Source organism: Megalobrama amblycephala, linkage group LG14 (assembly GCF_018812025.1).
Source record: "Megalobrama amblycephala isolate DHTTF-2021 linkage group LG14, ASM1881202v1, whole genome shotgun sequence".
In the NCBI taxonomy this organism is placed as follows: domain Eukaryota; kingdom Metazoa; phylum Chordata; class Actinopteri; order Cypriniformes; family Xenocyprididae; genus Megalobrama; species Megalobrama amblycephala.
This window is the reverse complement of record NC_063057.1, coordinates 29,654,749-29,670,649: the sequence shown is the minus strand read 5'-3', so window position 1 is coordinate 29,670,649 and position 15,901 is coordinate 29,654,749. Positions and strand designations below refer to the sequence as shown.

At 38.3% G+C, this 15,901-nt stretch overlaps 1 protein-coding gene across 1 annotated transcript; it reads right to left on the bottom strand.

Moving 5' to 3' along the window:
• Positions 1 to 11,501: 11,501 nt before the first annotated feature.
• On the bottom strand, positions 11,502 to 13,989 carry LOC125245153 (membrane-spanning 4-domains subfamily A member 8-like). Its single transcript, XM_048155647.1, is given in 7 exon segments — positions 11,502 to 11,703; positions 11,796 to 11,876; positions 12,581 to 12,694; positions 12,952 to 13,095; positions 13,493 to 13,561; positions 13,660 to 13,673; positions 13,676 to 13,989. Coding segments are annotated over 7 exon segments (582 nt in total). The 5' UTR covers positions 13,758 to 13,989; the 3' UTR covers positions 11,502 to 11,625.
• Between the last annotated feature and the right edge of the window lie 1,912 nt (positions 13,990 to 15,901).

Here is a 15,901-nt window from a genome sequence, read left to right as displayed (position 1 = left end):
TTTATGCAGGTAAGCATCAAGGACAACAGCGAAAAATGGCAGATGGAGCAATAATAACTGACATGATCCATGATATCATGATATTTTTAGTGATATTTGGAAATTGTCTTTCTAAATGTTTTGTTAACATTTTGCTAATGTACTGTTAAATGTGGTTAAAGTTACCATTGTTTCTTACTGTATTCACGGAGACTGGAGGCATCTATATTTTCATTAATAAACACTTGCAGTCTGTATAATTCATAAACACATCTTCATTCTTTACACACTGTTTGAGAGATTTATAATGTTAGCTTTAGCCCCGTTAGCCACACAGGCTACTATCAAACTCAATTATAATCAAATGTAAACATCAAAGTAAAAATTAGGGCTTCATATTGTTACGTCTTGCGAGATACAGGGTCTGCTCAATCCTTTGTGTGTAAAGATGTCTTGCCCTTTTGTGATCAGTTTCCTATACGGGATAGAAATGTACTGGTGCGAGGTATTGAGATGGGATGTGTTCAGGTTCCACTCCATAACGTTCACTTAAAATCTGATCTTCGTTACAGGAGCTGTTGAGTTGGGTGTGCGCCCTAAATTACCTGTGGACGGGGTTAGTATAATTCCTGGGAATGACCTCCCTGGGGCTAACGCTTTCCCTCGCCCAGTGGTGGCTAACAGACCTGATGCCTGCCTCCTTAAGTCTGATTTGTCTGCTCAATTTCGAGGTTGCAGTTGAAGAAGTTCAATGATGTAATTGACATCTCTGATTCTTTTCTTGGTGTTGATTCTGAACCTAGAAAAAATAACTTTGTTCGTGGAGGCTGAAGTAAAGTCTAGTTCAGAAATTCCAATAGCTGAGGGAGTCCATTTACAGGTGGGTCGAGATCAGTTATCTCTAGCCCAGAAGGCTGATCCTACGCTGCAAAGTTGTTCCGAGGTGGCAGTTTATGTAAATGATATCTCTGATTTGAATTGAGTTCTCATGTGCAAATGGAAACCTCCGCATTCCGACGTGGCAGACTGGAAGGTGAGATATCAGATTGTATTACCGACTGGGTATCGTTTACAAGTCTTGAAACTGGTTTCATGAACATCTGTCAGGACATTTGGGAGTCACGAAAACGTTTCAGCGCATTTCTAAAGTATTATTTCTGGCCATGGATTAAAATCTGCGGTATCAGATTGTCTCCTTCAAAAACTCTAGTCTACAACCTATAATACCCAGAAGTCATGTGAACACAGATTTAATATATATTTTTTGGCTTTATGTCAATGACTTAAGTTTTTTGTTTTACAATAACCACGCATAAACGTTATTCCTTCAAAAACACAAACATGTGCATACATGTTCCTCACATATTATTGTAGCCTAGTTTGTGCTGAATACAGTGTAATGACACTTTTGTCATTAATATGTTTATGAACAACTGAAAAAAGCACAAATGTCAAGGCATGTCAAAACTTCTCCAGGGCCCCAAAAATCCTCAGACCCCAAAAGGGTTAAACCCAATTTCTGAACCATCATAACCTACGCACTATGCCGGTGTGGGTTAAAGTCTCATCCTCAGTGAATTCAAGGAACAGCCGGAGATATTCTGCATGAATTAAAAGTTCATCACTTCTAAGCTACAAGAAATCAGAGACAAACTTCTGGACAAATCCTGCGAGAAAGTCGTCAGCGAGACCGTTGATCTCTAGGATGGTTTATCTGTTGTGAATGGAGAGTGAGCAAGACCCCACCACCACCATGGGTGCTGTATGTAGCCAAAGCAGCATCATAAAAATTCTGTTTAAAGGTCATTACAAAAGACAAATGACTGCATTATTGAAAAATATGATCGAAGATGCCCACGATTCGGATGATGATGATTGTGATGAAGATGCCACCCGTGAATCAAAATTCAAGAAATACATGTGTCATATTAGAGGGCTGGCTGATTCAAAACCTACTCAGGATGTTCGTGTAGAGTTTGGCTTTTTTGTACTGATTCAAATCAGACTTGAGTAAGATTTTTCTTATGGATGTATCTAGATTGTTCTCTACAACCTGTTGATGTTTTCATGAACATTCTCATTTTTCAGCATTTCCAGCTGTTGTTGTGGTACTAAATACATTTTCTCAGCATACTCCATCCTCAACCCCGTCTAGATGATATTAAGCTGGAAATAAAGGGTACTGCTATGCTTAGGAGCGGTAAAAGAAATCCTCCAGTCTGATTGAAGACTCGCTTCTTGGCAAATATACCAATTTTTTATCGGCGACAAATTTAATTTCCTTTTTTCTCCTTCTCAGTTTCTGGTACTGCTGTCGATTGATAGGAATCGTACTATAGAGAATGTTAAGAGCCACTTCACACAATGTGAAAATGAGTTGTAGTTGGATACCGATTGTAAAGTAAGGCATCGTTGTTTAGGAGTCGCTTTATGTATCAGTTTCAACAACAGTAGATGTTTACAAAGTCTTGTGGACATGACGACTGATCACTTCCTTCGTGTTTTCTGGAGATAAACCACTTGATGGTCGGAAAGCAACCCTGTTCTGAGACGGATATTGCTCAGGAGTTTTTGCTTTATAGTCTATCATTAAATAACCGTAAGGTTGACTGGTTGCATCTTGATAGCACTCCAAGTATTTTTCCAGGATACATTTGATGTCCTAGTACCGCTACTTGATTGGCATCCCGGGGGATTTTAAACAAAATCATATAATTCATGTTTAAGCTGATGGTTCTACTGGATTTGCCTTGGGCAAATACATTTTGCACTATATAAATTAGTGCTGAGATTAAAGGGGTGGTTAAGTGTTTTTTTTCTAGGCTTGATTGTGTTCTTGGGGCACAGTTTAACATGTCTTAATGCTTAGTTTTTTTGAAAACGCTGTATTTTTCATATATTTTACCTTTATTCTACACCTCTGTTTCCACTGTCATATGAACAGCTTGTTTGACGTCCTGCTTCTATGAAGCCACTCCCTCCAAATTACTCAATGTGCTCAGATTGGTTAGCAGGTTGGTAGCTGGCCCAGTGTATCGTGATTCGCTGAAGCATCCGGAAACGACACGGCCCTTACCATCCGTTGCTTCAGTCAAAATGTAAATAATGGCGTCTATATTTCTGTATCAAATTGAGCCCGAATTAGACCCAGATTAAGAGGGTCAATCACAATCGCGGCTTTTAAAGGACATTTATGAATGGTATTTAATTTTGTATTTGTGTCAAAGTGTTTAGATATGTTGTCACTGCTGTTTGTTAGCTTTCAATATACATTTTTATCCCAATTAAAGCCTGTAGCCGAATACATGACTGAGTAGTCACATTTTTTGTAAAGGTACCTTTTAATTTATAACATGAACAACTGTTTGTCTATAAATATAGAAGTTTGTTGGTGTTTGTTGAATTTAGCTAACTGGCTAGCGAAGCAAAAACAAGTTGCTCTTTGTATATGTCCTTGATGTAGCAACAGAACTATAGGTTTAAAAGACATGTACAAACAATAAAATGTACTTACAGTTTGAAGACAATAAACAACAGCTTTTGCTTTTAAAGTAGGAACTGCTTCATCTTTCAGTAATAGCCTTTGTGCATTCAGCAATAGCCATCCAGCATTGAACTCATGTAGATTCTGGAAGCTGTCTTCAGCACCGCATCCAGTATAGAAAATATCACAGATTATAATGGGTTCTATTATCTTTTGCCGCGCCGCTCGTGTCCGGTGTACATAACTCTTCCGCTTCCACATGCTGCACCACATGGCCTCGCCCACTTTGTTGCGTGTTCCCAGGGGCGTGTTTTGCAGGGTTTATGATGTCACCAACCTGTTGTAGTCCAAACCGGTTGTTTTTGTAGGCATTAAAATGCCATAACTTTAAAAGACAATATCTCCATTTGCATTGAACTTTCAGCGCTGTAACTTTGCAGATACTGTTTATTCTCAAGCAGCAACATTACACACTAACTAAAGTTTAAAAAGTGAAATCGCATTTAACCACCCCTTTAAGATGTACAAATTAAGTGAAAACCTTTTTGACCTGGTTGTTCCCACCCACTTCGTTCATCAGGTCATCCAGAATCAGAAGATTTGTTTGTTGACAGGTAATAAATCATCATCATTGAGACTCTGGGGTATTCCTTCCACAAATTTTGTGTCATACAGTTTAAGTCATTCATCATAGAGAGATTGCCAACAACTGTAAAAATAAACAATGTTTTCAATTTTTTTAGAAATTAAATGCATGCCATTTTACAACTTTTTACAAAATAACTTTTCCCTGAATTGGAAGGTCCGCTGATTACCACGGAGAATGGATGCTGAAGTCTGAAATCAAAATCAGAAACATCCCAAAGCCCCCTGTGCAGCATCAAATCAGAAGCCATAACGAAGAGTGGTGAAATCGGGCAAAAGTCTGCATTTATCATACACCACCTTAAACCTTTTAACGACTGATTTGTTGTGCAGCGTGATAGTCTTTTTATTTCTCACAATATTTTCAGTGTGGGCCAGGATGCATTGTGAACTGTCGCACAACATCACATAGTTGTTAACCAGACCAATAAGACTCTCCAAATGAATAGCTTGGGAATTTTTTTGCATTTAACATAATACCCTTGGCCTTCATGCACACTTTACCTTTACCTGTGTGATATCCATAAGATTTTGTGCCGCTAGAGCAAATTTCTGTAATATAATCTTCGTTGTCTATTTCATTTGTCAGCTCCCCCAAATGATCCCCCAGAGGGGGGTCCCAGTCACCCTCCCAAGAGACAAAATAACGCTGTCGGTGTCGCAGTATAACAAGCGGTCGGCGAGTTTATCCATGAGTTCGTACAACTCAAGCCATGCGTGAGCCATTGTAAAAGCTCCTACAAACACGTTAATGTCACGAGTCCCCCGCACTTACTCTTTTGGGGGTCGATGTTGGACAAGAGCCATGTGATCCAAGATAAAAGTAAAATAAGTCAGAGTGTCGGTTTCGCCAAAAACAATTCTGATAAAATCTTCAGGGTCGTTCATAAACTCAGTTTGAGCGAATGATTCCCTCATAGAGAACCAACAGTCGAAAAGAAATGAAGGTTTTTGATGTAAACATTCTAGGATTTTTCTCCATATCATTCATTTCAATGGGCACCAAACGGTTGAAGGTCCAAATGGCAGCTTCAGTGCAGCTTCAAAGGGCTTTAAACGACACCAGACGATATCAGACGATGAATAAGGGTCTTATCTAGCGAAACGATCTGTCATTTAAAAATTTTTTTTAAAAGTTTAAGTTTTATAAGCACAAATGCTGGCTTTGCTCTTTTCTCCGATGCACGTTCGTGACGTCACGTAATACGCAATTACGTTGAAAAGGTCACGGTTGACGTAGGCGTAGCAACCACAGTTTCATTCGCTCAGGATTGTGTATAGGAAATCTCTGAAAAGTGACAAATTTCTGTCCTGACAAAAATGTTCTTTTAGGCTTTCTAATATTAAAACACCCAGGATACGCACACCTTTCAAGCGTGAGTTTAAAATATTCTAACTGACCGCCAGAGTGAGTTTTTTTTTAAGGCGACCCTTATTTTAGAACGTTTGCACTTATTGTTTCCATGGCGACGCGTGCGTGTCACGAGCGCTGAACGTAGCAACAATAACACTGTATGAGAGATGGATCACTATTATTTTGTTTTTCCTTTTTTATTTAAAATATTCGCAAACTTGCTTACATGTCTTCAACTATATGATATTCCGATTCTAAAATATGTGTGAGTGAGTGTGTTTTGTCATTTAAAAACCTTTATAAATGATCTTTATCTTGATCTATAATGCGAGATGAGCGCCGCCATCTTAGTTTGCACTGCAGTTCACAGAGTTCTGTCAGTCTGATTTACAGCAGGTGAATACATCAGTTTCTCCTGAAATATATGCAAGTAAGTGGCTGGTGAACTGGAAGAATAAGAGAGTAAACTTTATAGTTACTTAGACCCATTATGTGTGTCTGATATGAATAAATGTCAGCAAATTATATTTGAATTCACTGTTTATTGATGCTTCCACTGACGTCTGACATCAGTGTGTATTTTATAAACTCCAAATGTATTGTTTAATGGTGCTTATGCATATTTAAATGTCTGAAACCTTAAAAGAAACATTATGTGGCTGAAAACACTGCATAGCTGTGATGACAAGAGAGCGCGTAATCACAGTTTGAATCTAGCAGTTATGTGACGTCGCTGAACATTCTAAATCCCATATGTGGAACCGTACGCCCAGGGGCACAGAAATAAACATCCCATATGTGGGAACGTACCGCTCAAAGGGTTAAACTAAACTGACACAAAGACATTTGAAAGTATAATCCTCCTTCCGCACATTTGTAATTAAACATGACTGATACTTCCGCCTACTCAACAGTGACCTTTTCAACGTAATTGCATATTACGTGACGTCACGAATGCGCATCGGAGAAAAGAGCAAGGCCAGCATTTGTGCTTATAAAACTTAAACTTTTTTATTTTTTTTTAAATGACCATGATCATTTCGCTAGATAAGACCCTTATTATCGTCTGGTATCGTCTGGTGTCGTTTAAAGCCCTTTGAAGCTGCACTGAAACTGCCATTTGGACCTTCAACCGTTTTGTGCCCATTGAAATGAATGATATGGAGAAAAATCCTAGAATGTTTACATCAAAAACCTTCATTTCTTTTCGACTGAAGAAAGAAAGACATGGACATCTTGGATGACATAGGGGTGAGTAAATTATCAGCAAAAGTTTATTTAAAAGTGAAGTAATCCTTTAATAATTTTATTAGCACTAAATAAATTAAAGTGTATTACATCGTCGATGTTATTGGTCAATTTAAAAATCATGTCATGTGGTTGGAGATGTCACTCTTGCCTGTCTTCAAAACTTGAGAGCCCTGTTATGTATATATATTTGGCCACTGTATATTTGGCCATCTGCTAACACCTTCTATCCACTCCACTACACGGATCTGGTAGCCGGATACCATTTGATAAAGTCAACTTTTTAAAATAACTTTCTCTGTCTGTGTTGCTTAATCCGCTCGCGTAGCTTGACACGCTGCAGATATATATAAAACACGTTAGAACCACTGGGGAACAACACCACTTCCGTTGCCAAATGTGCGTGCATACGTTGCTACGTCATCATTGTGTACAAACAGTAAAAGGGTCTATAGATAGATTCACAAATAACCAGCCTGATCTGTCTCAGCTGATCAATGTACCCAAACACACAAATGAACTTGAGGAAATGACTAGCAGCATGGGCACCATTTTCACTAGTACATTAAAAAAGGTTGTACTGATCAGATTAACCCTCTGGGGTCTGAGGGGGTTTTGGTGCCCTGGATAAGTTTTGACATGCACTTTTTTCAGCTCTTTATAAATATATTAATGGGAAAAGTGTCGTTACACTGTAGTCAGCACGAACTAGGCTACCATAATATGTGAGCAACATGTATGTACATGTTTGGCTTTTTGAGAGAATAATGTTTATGCATGGTTATTGAAAAAAAAAATGAAGGCACTGAAATAAGGCCACAAAACACATACTGAATATGTGTCCACAAGACTTCTGGGTACTGAATGTTGAAGTCCAGAATTTTTTGCTTTGATGATGTGAAAATCATCATGCCTACTCATTCACATAAAATAATATATTGATTTAAATTTTGTAAGACACTTTTTGTTTAGAAAGACAGTATCCGTGGAGAATATAGTTAACAATATAAATAAGAGTCAAAGGCACATTTTGAGTATATAGTTATACCTGGAAAAAAATCATGTTCAATGATATAAGTGAACACATACCTGGCATTCCAAGGTGTTTGCTGTTTCTATGCACTGGAGGGGGGAAAAAAAACTTCCCTGCTTCCAGTCAGTGATCTCACCATCATATTCATTCAGAATGTCCAATGTGGGTCAATGTCTGGCCACTATGATTCTCAAATCTGTGAGATAAAAGAAAAATCTTATTAACATACAATGCCAAATAAGACAAACTATTTCACATATAGCACTTGCTGAAGAAACAGAAGCTATTGCTTCAGTGTTTTCAGCATGCTTAATAGTTTCCTGGTCTGTGACATCACCCGCTTCTGATGTCTCGTCACACCATTGGACTGATTTTGCATGTGCTTCACGACGCAATCACAGAGTGTTCAAACAATTTAAGTTTATTAGACAGTATGTAAAACTATGTGGAAAAAAAGTATATTTAATAGACTACTCAATCAAAAGAGTAGACACAACTACAAGCCAAGTATACTTAGAATACTTAATTATATTTTTAAGTATATCTGCACCAAAAGATTGAGTGCAAGTATAGGCCAAATATACTAAGACTTTTCTGTCAGTAAGTCAAGTATACATAAGTGCAATTTTAAGCACATTTCTGAAAAATACATAAAAAGTAGACTGCCTTGCGGATGACTGCCGCACACACATAAACAAAACATAATATAAAATCCAGGCCTGATCCTCTCTTGTCCTTCACTGTTGTCACTCCTCTGTGAGAACCTCACCATGTTATCACGGCCCTCTGCCTCGTCCTGCTTTAGACAATAATATAGGCTAATATAATCATATCTTAATTCTGCAGTTTTTTTTTTTTGTTATTATTAAAAATTTTATTATTTAAATGTATTAATAATATTACTGCCCATTAGTGTCCACTGTTTTGCTGTCAATGTAGATGGAAGGTTGTGAACGAGTTTTTTGTTTTGAGGTGCTGTATCAAACTGGTATTGTTGAATGCAGCTCTGTTCCTACCACCTCTCAAAATGCTCACATTGCAGGTATTGTTACAGTACAGGGACACGGAGGCAGGAGTAAAACACACAGTGGTATTTATTGATGTTCAACAGAGTCAAATGGTTATGCAGGTGAGTAATACTGAAGTATACTGGTGTGTAGAAAGCAGAGAGGTAATACTGTCCTTTTATACCCGTAGGAATAGAAGATGACGCTGACACAGGAGACTGGAGACAGGGAACACTCACACACAGACGGAGTAGCACAGGAGGAACACAGGAGACGTTTGTGACGGTGCGGAAGTCCGCAAGCCTTCCAGCATCCGTGCCGATATCTGGAGAGAAACCAATTAAGTGAAAACTTATAAAAAGGATGTCAACTTGTAGAGAGGATGTGAAGTGTTCGAGGGAGGAAATGGAATGGACTTACCTGGTGAAGCAGCTCCAGCTCTTCCGTGACACGACTCGCAGCATCTGCCATGGCTAAACGGGAGTGAGACCAAGCAGATTATTGCTAATCCTGGCTATGGAGCAAGATCGTGCCGTTTCCCTGCAGAAGAGTGCTGAAAAATCGGTACAAGCTCTTCAATGATGACGCAACTTGCATCTGCCGTGGTTAACGAGTCGAGTATAAACAAAGCAAAGCCTTACTTCTAACTCTAACTGCACCAAAGGCCTCACCAAAGAACAACCCACAGACGCACACACACACACACACACACACACACACACACACACTCACCACAACAACACGCACACAAATACAATACAAACACCCGCATTCACGTCCTTACTTTCGTTATTGCTTATTGGCGTATTGTTTTTTTTTTATGAACTTGGGAACTGTTGAGTTTATTTAATCAATTATTTGCTTCACTCTTTTGTTTTCTTTTTTTTCCTTGTGTTTTTTTTTTTTATTATTATTTTTGTGGCTCCTTTTGGGGTGATAATGTGGAGCAAAATGGACACCTGAAACAGTGAAACTGCCGTTATCCAGGACTGACGTGAATATATTGAATTGTTTGGGGTTTTTTTCCCATGCTGTTTTTTTTGTTTTGGTTGAACATATGATCTTTGTGGTAAAATTGCATTGCCATTTCTGAACTGTTTGAATGAAATATACTATACCTGGCGCCTGAATTTTGGTTAAACAAAATTTTTTTGAAAAGATTAATTTGGATGGGCCGCCACCGTTGAAGACAGGTAAGTAGATCGATGGAGTCCTTGAGGTAAGCATTCAGGTAAGTGAAGTGAAAACGAGACCGGACAGTGAGTGTGTGTGTGAGTCTTTTATGGAGCGGATGATTGTGGTGCTGATGACGAACAGGTGGCGGTGATTAGTATTCTGGAGATTGAGTGCGTTGGTATAGAGTGCCCCAGGGATGACGCGTTTTTGTAGGCCAACCCGGAAGTTAGCGGCGCACGGGTTCCCTCGGTTGAAAGCCTATGCATTTTTCCCATAGACTTTTGGAAAATCGCAGAAAATAAGGTCTGTGTTTAACAAAGGGTTATGATACTTACACGTTTTGTCTATCAAGATAATCTTTACAAGTGCACACAACATCGTGTCAGATATAAAAGGCTAACAGTAGGCTATAAACGGACTACAGCACACCATGGTCGTGGATCAACGTCGTCACCACCAAGCGTCCTCAAACTGTATTTAAAAAACAACTTTATTTACAAACATGCTCGCTGATTATGATATGCGCTGTGTATGAATACTTATCCACTTTTTCATGAGAAATGCTGTCCAAATGTCCCGTTTTTAATGATGACGTCAATTTTAGCAATTTGTTAGCAACCGCCGATTTTAAGACACAGTAAAAGTTTAAAAAAATCACAAGTGGGTTGTAACTGGTGTGTTTTATATCATAGATAAAAACGTGAAAGTATTTAGAGGCTTTGTTAACCACAGAATTTATTTCAGGCGATTTAGCGAAAACCCATTCACAAAAACCCATAGACTTTACGGCGTTGGAACCGGAAGTCCAAAAATGCTAACTTGCTTCCGGGTTTTGTCTACAAAAACGCGTCATCCCTGGGGCACTCTATTGGTGCTCTGGTGATTGAGTACGTTGTGATTGGTGCTCTGGAGATTGAGTGTGCTGGGAGTGTTGGAAGGTGGAACCTGACGTGTCTGTGACAGGTATGGCTTTTGTACCTCCTTCATATTCCAATTGAAAATAATTCCACACTGCAGACATTTATCCAAGTATTCCTGCCACAATTCGTGCTCTATGTTTAGGACACTTGCACGATGGCTGACGTAAATTAAAGGATCAGGCTTAATAGAGCCAATATAGATCTATTAATAATACATTGAGCTGCCCAGATAATTTAAGATTGTAAAATATATATATTTATATCTGTTTATTATGTTTAAAGAAAAAAGATAGGCTTTTTTTCTATTTTAATGAAATTTTAATGAGATATATGTCTGTATGTCCTCCAGGAGATTGATATTCTCCTGCCAGGCTGTTGTTGTGAATAAGAATTTGTTCTTAAGTGACTTGTCTGGTTAAATACAAGTGAAAGGTAAAAGAAAAGACATAAGTCATTTTTGTATTCTGTATACTTCATTCTACAGATTATACTTTATTAAGCATTTAGTTTATCAAACAATCTATTATATACATTGATATATCTATAGTTACATTGATAATTAGGCAAATTTCTTTACTTCATTAAAGAAAGAAAACATGAAATAGTATCTAGTCTTGAATTGTTATTGTTTACACATTTGTGACTTAACAAATTGTAATTATTATCTGATAACTTTTTTCTTTGCTGCCATGTTCTCTTTTTAATGAAAGAAGATAAGAGATAATGGACAGGAAATCATTGGGAAACTCATGTGTCCCACCTCAACTCTGTTTTAATATTCATTCTTTAAATTCAGTGTATTGTGGAGGAACTTCAGCAGGAAGGTGATGCATTGAAGGGTTGCTGACCACAGATATCTGCAGGGGAAAAAACTATATGATCAGCCTTCTTTTTTTGAGTACTATTTTACACAAAGTCTAATTTAACTGGGGTTACAAGCTTCTCTTACCTGGGAATTGTTAAGATCATGGAAGTGATTGTGCCCAAAACAACAGTGCTGTTGAGTTATAACTTGTGGAACAAACGGAACCTTTGGAAAAATGCACAAGAAGCATTAATATGGGCAACGACACTGGCAGACCGTTTCAGTTTTACAGCTTTATAGACATCAGTGTAGTAGAAAAATAAAAACAAATGACAGAAATCCTTCGGAAATGTCATGGTGTGAAACCTTATGCTTTCATTTGGGCTTCTTAAAATAATGTCACAACTAAAAAACCACATGACATTTCTCAGTAGATGGTAATGTTGCTGTTTTTGAAGCAGTTAAACTTGGAGTTTTGCTATTAGTAGAGACGTTGAACACTTAAGAGACGCACAGACTCGGGTAATTCACATACTCTTAATCTCTGTATATCCATGGCTCAAACCTCCATTACTAGCTCTAAAATGATGTTTTAGAATAAGGGCTGTGTAAGTAGTTGCAAGAAAAGGTGCTTTAAGGACAAAACCTGACAAATCTCTTTAAGTTACTAAATATCTTTAGGAAACTAAATTTTTTAGGTAGGGAAAAATTGACTCCATTGAATTAGTAGTTGCATGTTTCAGATTGAAAAGCTGTACTGTGATCATGTACACGTGTGCAGCTTATAATACCATGTTTTTAAAGTGTCTTGGTTCACAGTAAATGCTGCTTCTCACAAACTCTATCTGTAAAATCCAATATATGTGCATATCTGAGGAGTTTAGCTGACAAAAAAAAATTGGGAACCCCTGACTTGACGCATCACTCACCTGTGGAGAACAGCAGCAGGTGACTTTACAGGCAAATGCTGACAGATAGATGGAGATGATAAGCTCAAGGAAGGCGAATATCAGTAATACACTACTGATTCCAAAGAAGAGAGTCTGAGAGAGAATTCAACATTAGAACAAATAATAATGACAAAATAATTGATAGTTAGCACTCACACTGGTACAATCAGAAGTTCAGAATCTACAATGCTTTCTTACATTGTAAATGATCAGTAATAGTAAGAGATCTATAACTATATCTGAAATGTTGGAAGAAAGACTGGACAGATGAGTGCAGATTGTTAAGTGTTCTGACCACACAGTGATCTTATTGTAATGACTAAATGTGAATATAAAAGTTGGTGACATACCTCATACTTTCCATCATCATCATAACAATCATAATAATAGTCGCAGTAAGGCGATGGCCCTATAGCAAAATCCAGTGAAATTATGATAAAGGAAGTGCCTGCAATTAAAGTACTGAAAATGTTCATTCCAAGTGAACCTTTCACCTATAGGTAGAAAAAAAACATACAATAGATTTGATAAAAATAATCTAAACAACAGGAACTAAAACAAATGTGTGCACACAACACCAGACAAACAACAAACAATCATGAACTAATCAGGGTAACTATGGTAACAAACAAGGCGGGCAAGACAACAAGGAAAACAGAAACTGAACACGGAAACAAATGGGAACAGAGAATACACTTCAACATAAAAGTCAGTATAAACACAAGGCACACCACCAGGATCATGACACTGACAAGTTTGGGTTCTCTACAAATTACAGTCACTGATGCTCATACACTTTTATGGCAGAAAAATAAGGAAGAAGAAATCAGTACAAACACAATAGGTTTCAAGTACCTCTAAAAGGCCTAAAAATGATAAGTGTGTACATACCAAACACAAACTGGAGGGTGAAATCAGTTTGTTTTCTGCAGCAATGGAGAGTGAGCCTGCGACAATGTACTGAGAGCAGAGAGAAAGACACAAATCAAGACTTCTGCTGGAATATGTAACTTGTGTTAGAAAAAGACACAACGCTGAATTGTATAATTGCTTCTTACGATGAGAGATCCCAGTAAGGAATACCACTAAAGACAAAGATGGATGCTGCATGAACTGTAGACACAATTCCCAACAGGAGAGTCAACAGACCAATCATTATCTGGACAGTCTGTGAAGGACAAGAGAGATATTTATAAAGTAACTAAAACAATATAAAATTTGGCAGTGACTATTTGTATTAAGTGAAAATAACTATGGATTCTATTTACATCGTGTACAGTGCATCTGGAAAGTATTCACAGTGCTTCAATTTTTCCACATTTTGTTATGTTACAGCCTTATTCCAAAAGCGATTAAAGTCATTATTTTCCTCAAAATTCTACAAAAAATACCCCATAATGACAATGTGACGAGCAGGGCGGGCGAGAGCCGTGAGGGAACTGCGAGTCTCTCACGGAGGAGCTCCGGAGGCATAAAAGGAGGAGCGACATCAGTGAAGGACGAGAGAGGACCAGGCCTGGACTTTATTTTACGTTTTATTATGTTTGTGTGGCCGGCAGACGTCCGCGAGGGTCTGCCGGCATTACTTTCGTTTTGTTCTTTGTTTATTTTGAATTAAAGTTACGTTGAATGTTCGCCGGTTCCCGCCTCCTCCTGTTACAGACAACATGAAAGAAGTTTGTTGAAATCTTTGCACATTTATTAAAAATAAAAAACGAAAAAAATCACGTTCATAAGTATTCACAGCCTTTGTCATAACACTCAAAATTTAGCTCAGGTGCATCCTGTTTCCACAACTTGATTGGAGTCCACCTGTGGTAAATTCAGTTGATTGGACAGCATTTGGAAAGGCATGCACCTGTCTACATAAGGTCCCATGGTTAACAGTGCATGTCGGAGCACAAACCAAGCCATGAAGTCCAAGGAATTCCAAGGAATGCTCCAGCATTTCTCTGTGAAGAGAGGAGAACCTTCCAGAAGAACAACCATCTCTGCAGCACTCCACCAATCAGGCCTGTATGGTAGAGTGGCCAGACGGAAGCCACTCCTCAGTAAAAGGCACATGACAGCCTGCCTGGAGGACTCTCAGACTATGAGAAACAAAATTCTCTGGTCTGATGATGCTCATCACCTGACCAATCCCATCCCTACAGTGAAGCATGGTGGTGGCAGCTGGGGGGATGTTTTTCAGCAACAGGAACTGGGAGACTAGTCAGGATCAAGGGAAAGATGAATGCAGCAATGTACAGAGACATCTTTGATGAAAACCTGCTCCAGAGCACTCTGGACCTCAGACTGGGGCGAAGGTTCATCTTCCAACAGGGCAACACAGGCACACAGCTAAGATATCAGAGGAGTGGCTACGGGACAACTCTGTGAATGTCCTTGAGTGGCCCAGCCAGAGCCCAGACTTGAACCCGATTGAATATCTCTGGAGAGATCTGAAAATGGCTGTGCATTGACGTTTCCCATCCAACCTGATGGAGCTTGAGAGGTCCTGCAAAGAAGAATGGGAGAAACTGCCCAAAAATAGGTGTGCCAAGCTTGTAGTATCATACTAAAAAAAGACTTAAGGCTGTAATTAGTATTGAGCAAAGGCTGTGAATACATATGTACATGTGATTTTTGTTGTTGTTGTTGTTGTTGTTGTTTTGCCAAATATCTTTATTAGTGGATCAAAGATGTAACATTTCAGAGGAAGTAAAACAGTTCTCTAGTTTCATTTTATCTTAAACAACTAAAGCACCCCCCCCCCAAAAAAAAAATTCCATTTCCATTTCGTTTGTTACAGTTCTTCAAAAGACCTAAGGATCTACTCACTAAAAAACAGGCACAGACCAGCATATCCACATTTCGAAAGCAGTTGGTTAGCAAGGCTTTAAACTTACATTTTCACAATTGTTGATCAGGCTACTCAGTTCCTACCCCATGAAGGTAGTTGACCACTGATTTGATTAAACACATAAAAAATAAATAAATAATAATAATTTAAAAAAAGTAGGATATAAAATAAAAAGGTGTCTCATACTTCAGGCAATACTTTAAGATTCTCAAAATATGTCACAAAAGGCTGCCATTTTGAGTAAAATTTCTGAACTGATCCTTTCAATGTGAATTTAACTTTTTCTAATTTAAGTAAAAATAAGACATCCCTTAACCACTCAGCCACCGTTGGTGGAGTAGCAGATGTCCAAACTAATAAGATTCTACGACAGGCAAGAAGTGATGTAAAAGCAATGATGTCCGATTGGACCTGGGTTAGAGTTAAGCTGTCATTTGGAATACCAAATATTGCAATCA